Source organism: Xenopus laevis, chromosome 9_10L, assembly GCF_017654675.1.
Source record: "Xenopus laevis strain J_2021 chromosome 9_10L, Xenopus_laevis_v10.1, whole genome shotgun sequence".
Classification (NCBI taxonomy): Eukaryota; Metazoa; Chordata; class Amphibia; order Anura; family Pipidae; genus Xenopus; species Xenopus laevis.
Genome location: NC_054387.1, coordinates 82,286,059 through 82,299,283, shown reverse-complemented (window position 1 = coordinate 82,299,283; position 13,225 = coordinate 82,286,059). Strand labels below are relative to the sequence as shown.

The window sequence follows — 13,225 nt, the reverse complement described above, 5'->3', positions numbered from 1 at the left end:
GCCCCCTAAATGGAGTTTTGCCATTTGGCACAGGGTTCCAGGGCTGGGTGACGAATAGTAACTGCTTTCCTCTCTGTCCCATGATAATTACTCACTACATTTCATTTATTTATTTTTATTGAGTTCAACTGCATACACAGCACAGGAACTCATGCTCACAGTATATGTAACCAAAGAGTGCATTTTTAAAGAACTACCCTCCTATTGTATGGTAAATAGTACAGGGGAATATCTATGCTGCCATAGTTTTATGGGATCTCTCTGTACAGACTATGAGCAAACTTACAGGGCTGTTCCTGCTGAATTGTGCTTAGTACAGGGGAATACCTATGGGAGAAATATTGAATATATAGATAGTTAAACATTTCATTTAGCTGTTACTAAAGCACAAAGCACATCATTCTAAGAAAAAAGATACTGATGCAATTTGACCCAAAAAACATTTAGCAGAATAAACACATTTGCAATTCCATGTATAATACCCCAGAACTAAGAACAGAATGAACACTGTGAGAATTGCATGTATAAATACCCCCAGAAATCACTTTAGGTGGCACAGTGGCAATTCCATGAATAAATATCAAAAAATGCATAACAGAAGAATGGCACAAATGCTAGCAAGGAAAGGCTTACAATTCATAAGGCAGTGTAATAAATCTGCTACTATTTATAAAGCCAGCGAACAGAAAAAAAAAAAAGAAAACAGATACTGCCCTGGGGTGAGCTTCAGAGCAGTTCATCGGGTCAGTGTTACTGCGCGCATATGGAAACATTGGTGAGGGAGAAAGGCAGCAAATCCTTGCTCTTGCTGTGATGCGGCTGTGCAGGGCCCCCATGGGCGCGGGGCTCGATTGGGCCGCAATAGGTCCTGGGTGCAATAATAAAAACATAGTTTAACTTGCACGTGATTTACCAAAGTGGATACTAATTGGCATCTGCATTGGTGAATAACAGGCAATTTGCAGCACCTGCTGTATAGCCAACATCTGCAATAATGCTGAAGTTCTCAGCCTTGGTTTTCTACAATTGATATCAAATACAGTTTAGTCACTGAGAACAAGATCTATGAACAAATGCGCCACATTTGACAGTCTCTTGGGACCGCAAAGAAGCACCATACAATCACTGAAGAAAATGTGAAAGAGGTTTGGCAGCCATTGTAACAAATTCCTTTGGTATAAACATAAATAAAATCTGCTAAATGAAACCACTGTGTTGGGTGTCAAAATGTTGAGATGAGTGCACATCACCAGGGGTACTTTCTTAAAGAGCATTGTGCCAATCTGTCAGACAGATCTATGAGTGGTACAGTAAGTTCATGTTTATGTTCAGTATGTAAAATACAGCATTTATAGCATTACTCTTTTGTAGACTTTACTTCCCCTTTAGGTACATATTATTATTAAGGATTACCCCTTGAATGTATAAGAGGCCTTTAATTAAATAAAATCCTGGTGTAAGACTAGAATGTATCCAGTGCTTGAATTGGAGTGAAAAAAGTGAAGGGATGCTCTGTGTGGTGAGCGTTGCACAGCGTGCTAAAACAAGCCCCTCCCACAACCATAAGCCACACCCATTGTTATAATAAGCATCACACACCAATACTTTCTGGTTTCATCAACTTTAATGCAAAGCCATTTTGCTATTTCCATTTTGGTATTTCCTTCTAATGCACAGTTTAAAGGACCAGTAACATCAAAACATTTTTACAAAAATCTATTAGTATACAACGAAAAATAAACACCAAGACAAATTAAACTTTAACCCTTTCCCTGCCAGCCGTTTTGTCCTAGATGCGAACATCTACTGCCAAGCAGTTTTTAGATATTTTGCACTCTTTCACTTTAAGGGCCCTTCCTGGGGCGGTCTTTTAGTTTACCCAGGAAAACAATATATTGTTTTTTTCAGGACAACCTGAACTTTCAAAATATGCAAGAATTTTGGTGTAATTCTACTTCTGTAAAAAAATATAGGCTTCTAAGTGTCCAATAAAATGAAAAAAATCATGTTTCACAAAGAACAATCACATATATCAGAAACATTATTTACTTTATGTATGAGAACACAGCTGATTTGGAAAGGTCTATGTCTCCGGAACGCGGCAATACCAAATATATATAGTTTTATGGAGATTTCTCACTTGTATAGATCAAAATCTACAAGCAGTACACTAGCAAATGTCCAAAGCACCGCTCCCCAAACGGCATACTTCTGATTTCAAGGCCAAACATTCCACTAACAGTAGGTTTACCCTAGAAAACTACCCATTATTAGAAAGAACAGATTCTGGTGAATCAAAAATGGGTAAACATATCGTTGTACTCCAAACTACCAAGTTGCAATTGTTTCCTAAAGTTATAATGTTTTATAGAAATTGGTGAATTTTTTGAAAAATGACCTCAAAGCTTCCAATCTACAGAATCGTATCTCCCACACATCATTAGGTATCAATGTAAAACACCCCAAATATGAAAGCCTGGGGTCCACTGAACAGTTTGATGCCCAATATGTATAGGTGTACCCAGGCATGTGACATATAGGGGCCCTAAAATGTAGACACCTCATTTGAGCTATCAGTTCTGTAATTCCAGATACTGCAAAATCAACACATTTGCATCGTTTTGGGGTGGGGTAAAAGTAAAAAAAAATAAGTTCACCCCAGAAAACCATATATTTTCGGAAAGTACACATTCCCACGAATCTAAATTGGGTATGCATGTCTTTGTACTACAAAGTACCAAGCCGCAAACCATTCCTAAATTTGGTGATTTTGGTGACATTTCCAAAAATCACCTCAAAATTTCTACCCTGCAGCATCATATTACCCACATACTTTTAGGTATCAAGAGAAATCACCCCAAATATGAAAGCCTAGGGTCCTCTGAACAGTTTAATGCCCAATATGTATAGGTGTACCCAAGCACGTGGCATACAGGGGCCCCAAAAGGAAGACCCCCATATGGTCTGTCATTTCAGGTACTGCAAAATCAACACATTTACATCGTTTTGGGGGGGTCAAAAGTAGAAAAAAGTAGGTTCACCCCAGAAAACCATATATTTTCGGAAAGTACACATTCCCACGAATCTAAATTGGGTATGCATGTGTTTGTAGTCCAAAGTACAAAGCCGCAAGCCATTCCTAAATTTGGTGATTTTGGTGATATTTCCAAAAATCACCTCAAAATTTCTACCCTGCAGCATCGTATTACCCACATACTTTTAGGTATCAAGCAAAATCATCCCAAATATGAAAGCCTAGGGTCCTCTGAACAGTTTGATGCCCAATATGTATAGGTGTACCCAAGCACGTGGCATATAGGGGCCCCAAAAGGAAGACCCCCATATGGTCTGTCATTTCAGGTACTGCAAAATCAACACATTTACATCGTTTTGGGGGGGTCAAAAGTAGAAAAAAGTAAGTTCACCCCAGAAAACCATATATTTTCGGAAAGTACACATTCCCACGAATCTAAATTGGGTATGCATGTCTTTGTACTCCAAAGTACAAAGCTGCAAACCATTCCTAAATTTGGTGATTTTGGTGATATTTCCAAAAATCACCTCAAAATTTCTACCCTGCAGCATCGTATTACCCACATACTTTTAGGTATCAAGAGAAATCACCCCAAATATGAAAGCCTAGGGTCCTCTGAACAGTTTGATGCCCAATATGTATAGGTGTACCCAAGCACGTGGCATACAGGGGCCCCAAAAGGAAGACCCCCATATGGTCTGTCATTTCAGGTACTGCAAAATCAACACATTTACATCGTTTTGGGGAGGTCAAAAGTAGAAAAAAGTAAGTTCACCCCAGAAAACCATATATTTTCGGAAAGTACACATTCCCACGAATCTAAATTGGGTATGCATGTCTTTGTACTCCAAAGTACAAAGCTGCAAACCATTCCTAAATTTGGTGATTTTGGTGATATTTCCAAAAATCACCTCAAAATTTCTACCCTGCAGCATCGTATTACCCACATACTTTTAGGTATCAAGAGATATCACCCCAAATATGAAAGCCTAGGGTCCTCTGAACAGTTTGATGCCCAATATGTATAGGTGTACCCAAGCACGTGGCATACAGGGGCCCCAAAAGGAAGACCCCCATATGGTCTGTCATTTCAGGTACAGCAAAATCAACACATTTACGTCGTTTTGTGGGGGTCAAAAGTAGAAAAAGGTATGTTCACCCCAGAAAACCATATATTTTCGGAAAGTACACATTCCCACGAATCTAAATTGGGTATGCATGTCTTTGTACTCCAAAGTACCAAGCCGCAAACCATTCCTAAATTTGGTGATTTTGGCAACATTTCCAAAAATCACCTCAAAAATTCTACCCTGCAGCATCGTATTACCCACATACTTTTAGGTATCAAGAGATATCACCCCAAATATGAAAGCCTAGGGTCCTCTGAACACTTTGATGCCCAATATGTATAGGTGTACCCAAGCACGTGGCATACAGGGGCCCCAAAAGGAAGACCCCCATTTGGTCTGTCATTTCAGATACTGCAAAATCAACACATTTACATTGTTTGGGGGGGGGGGGACAAAGGTAGAAAAAAGTACGTTCACCCCAGAAAACCATATATTTTCGTAAAGTACACATTCCCCTGAATCCAAATTGGGTATGCATGTCTTTCTACTCCAAAGTACCAAGCCACAAACCATTCCTAAATGTGGTGATTTTGGTGACATTTCCAAAAATCACCTCAAAATTTCCACCCTGCAGCATCGTATTACCCACATACTTTTAGGTATCAAGACAAATCACCCCAAATATGAAAGCCTAGGGTCCTCTGAACAGTTTTATGCCAAATATGTATAGGTGTACCCAAGCACGTGGCATATAGGGGCCCTAAAATGAAGACCCCCCCCCATATGGTCTGTCATTTCAGATACTGCAAAATCAACACATTTACATCGTTTTGGGGGGGGGGGGCAAAAGTAGAAAAAAGTAAGTTCACCCAAGAAAACCATATATTTTCGGAAAGTACACATTCCCACAAATCTAAATTGGGTATGCATGTCTTTGTACTCCAAAGTACAATGCCGCAAATCATTCCTAAATTTGGTGATTTTGGTGACATTTCCAAAAATCACCTCAACATTTCCAACCTGCAGCATCGTATTTCCCACATACTTTTAGGTATCAAGATAAATCACCCCAAATATGAAAGCCTAGGGTCCTGTGAACAGTTTGATGCCCAATATGTATAGGTGTACCCAAGCACGTGGCATATAGGGGCCCCAAAAGGAAGACCCCCATATAGTCTGTCATTTCAGGTACTGCAAAATCAACACATTTACATAGTTTTGGGGGGGGGCAAGCAGGCCCGGACTGGCAACCTGTGAACTCGGGCAATTGCCCGTGGGGCCGCTCTATTTCCTGTTCAAGTGGGCCGCTCTTGAACAGAGAGATAAGTTGTGTTTTTCCCCCTCCGTTGCCTTGAATGAAGGCAAGAGTAAAAAAAACGGCAGACCAATAGGGCAGTACAGAGTTAAATGCGGCCCAGCTTAAACCGCTCGGTTGCCTGTATAATTAGGAGAGAGAGAGAGACTCTGCTGCTCTGCTCTGTGACAGCACGCCCCCCTCCCCCTGGACTGTGTGCTTGGCTGGACTGTGTGCTTGAATAGGAGCGTCACAGCTCGTCATGTGACTCGTCGCCTCTCTGCATTGTCGTCGGCATGTGAGCTCCTGGGAAGAGGTACTGTTCAGTAGGGGAGGTTAAAGCTATAGACATGGGAAGGGAGCCTGGGAGAGGGATCACTGACTTTATTGCTAAAATTATTTTGTGCTGCGCAGGTACTAGCCACAATCTGATACAATCTCGACTGTTGAGGGGGGGGGGGGTTTGAGGAGCTCTAGTTCAACAAGTGCTTTGTTTTTCAGTTTAACGGTTTATTGCTAATAATGTTTCGTGCAGCGCAGGTACCAGCCACAATCTGGACTGTTGGGGGGGGGGGAACTTGGTGAGTTCTAGTTCAGCGAGTGCTTTCTTTTTTGGTTTAATAATCATTAAACCAAAAAACAAAGCACTCGTTGAACTAGAACTCCCGAACCCCCCCCCCCCTCAACAGTCCAGATTGTGGCTGGTACCTGTGCTGCACGAAACATTATTAGCAATAAACAGTTAAACTGAAAAACAAAGCACTTGTTGAACTAGAACTCCCCAAACCCCCCCCCCTCAACAGTCCAGATTGTATCACTTGCATATCACGTATCACTTGCATATTATAAGAAGTAATATACCCCATACTATAATGGTGAACTATTGAATCCTTGTAATTTTTAAATAAAATGTTTAAGGCTTATAATAAATGGCAAATCAACAAAGTGGTTAATATAGACACACTAGATTTATGTGGTGCCGTTAAATAATGTTTTACTGTACTTTAATGTAATAATAATAATTAATTACGGTAATATTTGGCATTAATTACAGTTAAGCGAGAAAGGCAGCCCTTTATGCACATCACCTATAACCATTTTTGCAGTTTTACCCCAATATACTGTATGTGTGGATGAGTACAAAACATAGTGTTTTTACATGTGGGCTGCTTTGATTATTTTGCCCGGGCTGCTTTTTACTCCCAGTCCGGCCCTGGGGGCAAGGGTAGAAAAAAGTATGTTCGCCCAGGAAAACCATATATTTTTGGAAATTACACATTCCCGCGAATCCAAATTGGGTATGCATGTCTTTGTACTCCAAAGTACCAAGTCGCAAGCCTTTCCTAAATTTGGCGATAAAAGCAACGGTTTTTACATTTCTGAAAATCGCCTAAAAATATTGCAATTGGCCCCATTTATCTCACCCAACTTCTTACATACAATTGTAAAACACCATAAATACTAATGCCAAGGGTCTACTGAACAGTTTTATGCCCAATATGCATTGATATACCAAGGCAGTTGGCATGTGCGGACCCCAAATGTAAATAGTGAATATGAGTTTTCTCTGCTGCCGATTCGCCTTCTGTAAACATAGACCCTAGACTTCATATTATGTGACTCAAGACCCTCCTAACAGCAAAGACCCCCCAAAACCATATGTTTTTGGAAAGTACACATTCTGACGAAAACAACCAAGATAAAGACGTCTTTCTACAGCAAAGTACTGTAAACTTTTATAAACATAGAGATTTTTACATTTCTGAAAATCGCCTAAAAATGTTGAAGTATGCCACATTTATCTCACACAATGTTTTACGTACAAAGAAAAATCACCCCAAATATGGACATCAGAGGTCTACTGAATAGTTTGATGCCCAATATGCATAGATTTACCAAAGTATATGGTGTGTACGGCCCCAAATGAAAAATGTGCATATGAATTTTCACGCTGGCCAACTAAGCTGCTGAAAAGAGAACCCCAACTGTGCGTTATGTGCCGTAAGACCCCCAAACTGTAAAAATACCCCAGAAAACCATATATTTTTGGAAAGCATATATTCTGACGGATCAATCTAAGTAAAATAATATACCAAAGCACCAAACAGCTAAACTATACTAAAGATACATAAGGAACAATAATCCAGGGATAAAATTGCAATAAAACCACAAAAATTGTGCAAATCAATGAAATAACAAAATAACTGCACCGACAGCGTAATTAGTGTCCGAAATCGATTATCCAATAGTCACGCTGCTGAAATAAACAGTTTTTATGGGTAAAAAAAACACAAATTGGTGAAATGAAAAAGTAAAAAAAATAAAATGTGTATACATGTGTGTACACTTCCAAGAATTGTGTGACAGTGTATAAGTGTGTATAAGTGTGTATAAGTGTGTATATAAGTCCATATAAGTGTATATAAATGCATATAAGTGCATATAAGTGGAAAATGAAAAATTAAAAAAAAGTTGTTTTTTTTTGTTTTTTTTTTACTAAAATATGTGTGTATGTGTGTATAATGTAGGTAGGTGTCTGTAAGTGTGTAAAATAAAGGGCACTTACCGTTTTTAGCTGATCTAAGAGCTGGAGAAGAGAGAGAAGCAAATCTGCAGATTCACAGCAAGCAGGAAGTGTGTGGGCGTCGCTGGAACACGAGGTGAGCAGGAGGAAGCAGAGCAGCAAGGCAGACACGCGATTTGCTGTGTCTGCCTCTTTTAGGTCGGCCCTGCGACAATCCAGTCGCAGGACCGACATGACAGCCCCCCAGCCTCGTTGCCCAGGGGGCTGTCAATGCTGCTAAACCTCTGCAGAGGCGGCTAAAGCCGCTGATGCAGAGTACAGCATGTAAAACTGCAAGCACGTACAATGTACGTGCTTGGCAGTTAAAGCCCTTGCCTGCCAGAACGTACGGTGTACGTGCTTGGCAGGCAAAGGGTTAAAATAGCAAAGCCTTTATTAAGAAATAACTTACAGAAACTCCACTTCCGGTCCTCTTCAGAAAAGGTGACAGGGCGACCATCCATCCTGCAAAGCTCGATTTCTCCTCCCTGGCTATTTTACTCACAGCGTGTCCTCTGCCTCCATCTCCTTCTCCAGCTCTTCTTCATCCTCCTCCCGGGTGTCCAACAGCAGCAGTAGGAAGGTGATGTCGTGGGATCCCCATTGGCTTCAACAAGAGGATCCCAAGGAAAACAAGATTGTTGTGCTTGTTAAGGGGCTATGATTTGGAACAGGAGGCAGGAAGGACTGAGCAGCATTGAGCATAACTATATGAAATGCAAAGAGAGCATTTTGATGAATGGGGGTTTACTCACAACTGACTGTAGAGAAATTTGCATGAACACAACTGCATCCTAAATGACCCCTTACAGTTTTAAAGATCTATACCCCTATATCCCTGACATTAAGCTCTAATACAAACTTTCCTAACTACGAGCTGTCCTTGGCTCACAGTTAAAGGAGAAACCTAGCTGCTACCCCGGGTAAATTCCCCCAAGTCTTTACATACCCCTCGGTTCAGATTCTGTTCAGCGGAGTTCACAGGTGCCATCTTCTTCTCTTCAGTAATCTTCGGGAAGTAAATGCAATATTGGCGCAGTTGGAGAAATTTTCTGATTTGTGACAGCTGCGCATGCTCTGAAACTGACAAAAATTGCAGAAGCACCGGGAGAAGACCCGAAGATTACCGAAGCGGCTTAAGATGCTGCCCTTGAACTCCGCTGGACAGAATCTGCACCGAGGGGTAAGTAAAGACTTAGCAGCATTTGCCCGGGGTAGCAGCTAGGCTGGGGGGGGGGGAGGAGGGAGGGGGATCTATGTGGGGTAGGGTTTTTTTTAACTTTAGGGTTTGCTTCTCCTTTAAATCACAGTTGAGAAACTCAAGGGGGAAGCAAAGAGTTGCTCCTGGTAACGTAAAATGCATAGTTGTGCTCTCTACACTAGTGTTAAGACCTGAAGGAGTGCAGAAAAAGTAAGCATGGGTGAGGGTATGGGGTTGGTATCAACCAAGAATCAGGTAAGCGCAGGCATAAAATGCCCCTGTGCATACAGTACCTCTTCTTCTCTTAGTTCATGTGCATGTTATTGATCTGAATATCTGAATTCTTTACAATGAGATTTAACTACCCCATTTTACTACATTTTGCCTTACCCATTACTTTTGTATGCTATATTATTCATACCATACCCAAGGACCACAGAATGTAAGTGGGGGTTGAATATAGGATAACATTTAAGGGACATATGCTGGTGAAGGGAAGCAGTCCATAAGCACAGAGCATAATTACTAATTACAACATTATTTACAATAGTTTTATTTACAAAGAGTCAGAAAAAGCTCTGTGAAGAAAAATGTGGAGCACGTACCGCACAGAGTAATGGGATACAAATCGCTCTGTGCCAATAGTCGCTGTGAATCGTCTGTTCAAAAAAGACAATCGTCTTGTCGCCGCGATTTACTTTTTTAAAACGTTGGCGACAAATCGTCCAGTGTGTCCTTACCCTAAAGGCATTAACTGAATCAGCCATCACAACATCACCCGGCAGTGCATTCCACAACCTCACTGTCCTGACTGTGAAGAACTCCCTACGTTGCTTCAAATGAAAGTTCTTATCTTCTAGTCTAAAGGGGTGGCCTCTGGTATGGTGATCCACTTTATGGGTAAAAAGGTCCCCTGCCATTTGTCTATAATGTCCTCCAATGTGATATACATTTATGTGATATACACAATGGGTAAATACAGAAGCCAAAATTAATGAGCCTGGGCAGGTGGAGCGGAAGGGGCCCATGACTGAGGGGAGAGTAGAGGAAATAAAGGGGTAGTGTTGCAGGCATTGTGGGTAGTGTGGAAGAAAGGTGGAACAAAGGGGCAGGGCTTAGTCTTTAAATAGGGGTGTAAAATGCGGGAATTCACATTACCTTAGATGGCACAGGAGATACAACGTACCTCCCTCCCGCCCTTGGAGATGGTGGGGTGGATGTTATGTCGCACCAGTGGCATAGTGGGGCTACCCTACTGATTAGCCGAAAAGGGAATTGGTGAATTCAAATGTTTTTTAATAAAACAAGCTGCGGCCTTTTTCACCAAATGATCTATGATTGATGTGTATTTGATGTGTATTTATGGGGTGTGGGGATTGTATCGGAATTGAAGCATATGCTAGTCATGTTCAATAAATGTATATATATTATGTGTATACATCACACACAAAATACAACAAGTTAAGTGTATCTGTAATATGTAATTGTATTTTGTTTGTAAAATGTTGTGTGTTATATCTGACCACAAGGGGGCTTGTTAAAGGAGAACTAAACCCTAAAAATAATTATGGTTAAAAATGCCATATTTTATATACAGAACTTATTGTACCAGACTTAAGTTTCAGCTTGTCAATAGCAGCAATGATCCAGGACTTCAAACTTATCACAGGGGGTCACCATTTTGGAAAGTGTCTGTGACACTCACATGCTCAGTGAGCTCTGAGCAGCTGTTGAGAAGCTAAGCTTAGGGCAAATTATCAAGCAGAAAATGAGGTTGGCCTGTAATATAAGCTGATGGTTATTAAATTCTGATGCTAGTTGCAATGGTTTATGTGCTGCCATGTAGTAATTATCTGTATTAATTACTAATCAGCCTTATATTGTGACATTTATATTCTATGTGTACTGTGTATTGTGAGTCAGTTCCTAAGATCAGCAAGTGACAGCAGCACAGAGCATGTGCAGTGAATCAGCAGAAAATAAGATGGAGAACTACTGGGGAAATTTTGGAGGCACAGATCTTCCCTGCTAAAGGGCCGTGGTTGCCTTGGGCTGGTACAGGAGCCCAAAATACAATGAACAACATTTCCAGCTACTTCCTTAGTTAAGCTTTAATTCTCCTTTAACCAGGCTATATATTGCAAAAGTGACCATGTGTTTTTAGCTTGATAAAGTCCAAAGCAGGCCTGAAATATTGCAATATGTGCCAAGACGTATTAAAAATGCATTGTAACTTCTGGAGGGCATGAAGGGCTGCTGTCCAGATAAGTTGGTATTCTTCTAGAGGATTTACAGCAGATCAATTTTTTTTTAAATTATATTTTGGGAACAGTCTTTCTACCTTGCCTGCTCACCCCCTCACTTCTTTAACCACAGCCCTGGTAAATAGTACAATACTTGTATACATACATGCAGGCCCTGGATACTGTGATTGTGGTGTAAAAAAACTCATAAATATTATTAACACATGTGCAATGTCTATAAAGCTTATATGGAGTTATGTATGGTTTGGGGTAAGTACTCTCAGGTAGAGGGGGAACCTTGGGGGCCTGGCCCTGTCCCTTTTGTGTATGTGACTACTGAGGAAGCAGAACCTGGCCGAGCTCACTGTACCACCGGGTCTCCCTATGGTCGCAGTCTGCTTCCTTTGTAGATACACCACTTTTTACAGCAAAACTTTGGATCCAGTTTGCATTATGCTTCTCTCTGGCTTTGCAATTACAATCTGGTACCCTATTTTGTGGTACCCTTTTTATGTTGCCCCTAACCCAGACATAACTGTAACTCCTGCATGAACAAATTATACTGGAATTCTGGGAAATAATGTTGAATTGTGGGTAAGGCTTGGCGAAAAACATGAGAGAAATGTACAGAAAGACACGTAAAGAAAATATAGATCTACTCGACATTCAGTGGCCTTTGTTGGTGTCAAGACCAGTGCCAGTTTAAAATCTAGTTTTAAACAACAGGGATGCAATAATTAATCCACAAAATAAATAAAGATAAAGATATGATAAAGACAGCCCCCTTGGCTACATAGTATCTAATTTATATAAACTATATTGGTTCATCTTTACATAGTATAGTATCAAATACAGCAGAGTGATTTTTTGTATTTAAATGTTGCCTTTTATGTTCATTTTGACAATTAATTAAATATTTTAGTTATTCTAGTGAAGGAACCTACTTGGGAAAGTGGCTCTCTTACTGCACAGTGGATGCCCCCTATAAATATCATGTTGGGCATCACGGGCCGTGGATACTGAAAGACAGAAGTTCTGCTGAGCAGCTGTAAAGTAGTTACCTCTCTCTGTAGGAATTCTGAGGCCATACGATCCCAGTCTTGAAATGCTACCTTACAAATAATGGACCAAGCCATCTTGACAAATGCATTTCTTATACGCTGCACAAAATTCATCTGGGAACAAAGGAAAGGGGGCTCTCACCCTGAGCACTTATATATTCATATTCACAAGCCAGCCCCCTCAAAAAATGGATCGAAGGTACCCTAAGGTACTCTGCGATTATCACCCCGCAATAAAATGCTGGATCATTAAGCACTGCATCAAACGTCTCCTCCTGCAGGTCCTGGATCAACTGCTTGTTGTGTAACAAACTCTCTCACATGCTGTTGATCATATGTGCTGTGTCCATAATGTTATTAAAAGATGTAACTGCCATATCAAGGTAAGAAGAAGTGTTAAACAGAGAAGTACCCAATGTCTGGAAGCGTTCATGGATATATTGGTTACTGTATGGGGTAGGGTAAGTCCTCACAGAGAACTACTTAGAGTCAATCTGCATTACGCTGCCCTATGGCTTTACAACTATAATCTGATGCCCATTGTGTGCCAGCCTCTCTACTACAGTTTTCAGACTTTGCCAGTGGCTGCCATCCATAGGCACTACCATAAGCTTCCCTTCCTTAGTCCCAGTGAGAGATCCCAGACAGAAGAGCAGCCAAACAGCAGCATGAGTGGATGCTAACAGCTCCATTTCTTAGTATTAATGAACTATGGCATTATTAACACGTTGGTTAATAATTGATCTCTGATTTTTTGCT

General features: G+C 40.7%; 1 protein-coding gene and 1 long non-coding RNA gene across 2 annotated transcripts; both read right to left on the bottom strand.

Annotated features, from left to right (window-relative positions):
• Positions 1 to 614: 614 nt before the first annotated feature.
• Positions 615 to 8,413, bottom strand: LOC121397915. The gene is made up of 2 exons (XR_005964035.1): positions 8,374 to 8,413; positions 615 to 868 (listed from the first exon to the last, which is right to left on the bottom strand). It is a non-coding gene; the product is annotated as an uncharacterized LOC121397915 (long non-coding RNA).
• Positions 8,414 to 8,476: 63 nt separating this feature from the next.
• Positions 8,477 to 13,188, bottom strand: LOC108701854 (UDP-glucuronosyltransferase 1A8). The gene is made up of 3 exons (XM_041576287.1): positions 12,988 to 13,188; positions 12,350 to 12,780; positions 8,477 to 8,668 (listed from the first exon to the last, which is right to left on the bottom strand). The coding sequence occupies exons 1-2, from the start codon at positions 13,156 to 13,158 to the stop codon at positions 12,577 to 12,579; spliced, it is 375 nt and encodes a 124-aa protein (XP_041432221.1). The 5' UTR covers positions 13,159 to 13,188; the 3' UTR covers positions 8,477 to 8,668; positions 12,350 to 12,576.
• Between the last annotated feature and the right edge of the window lie 37 nt (positions 13,189 to 13,225).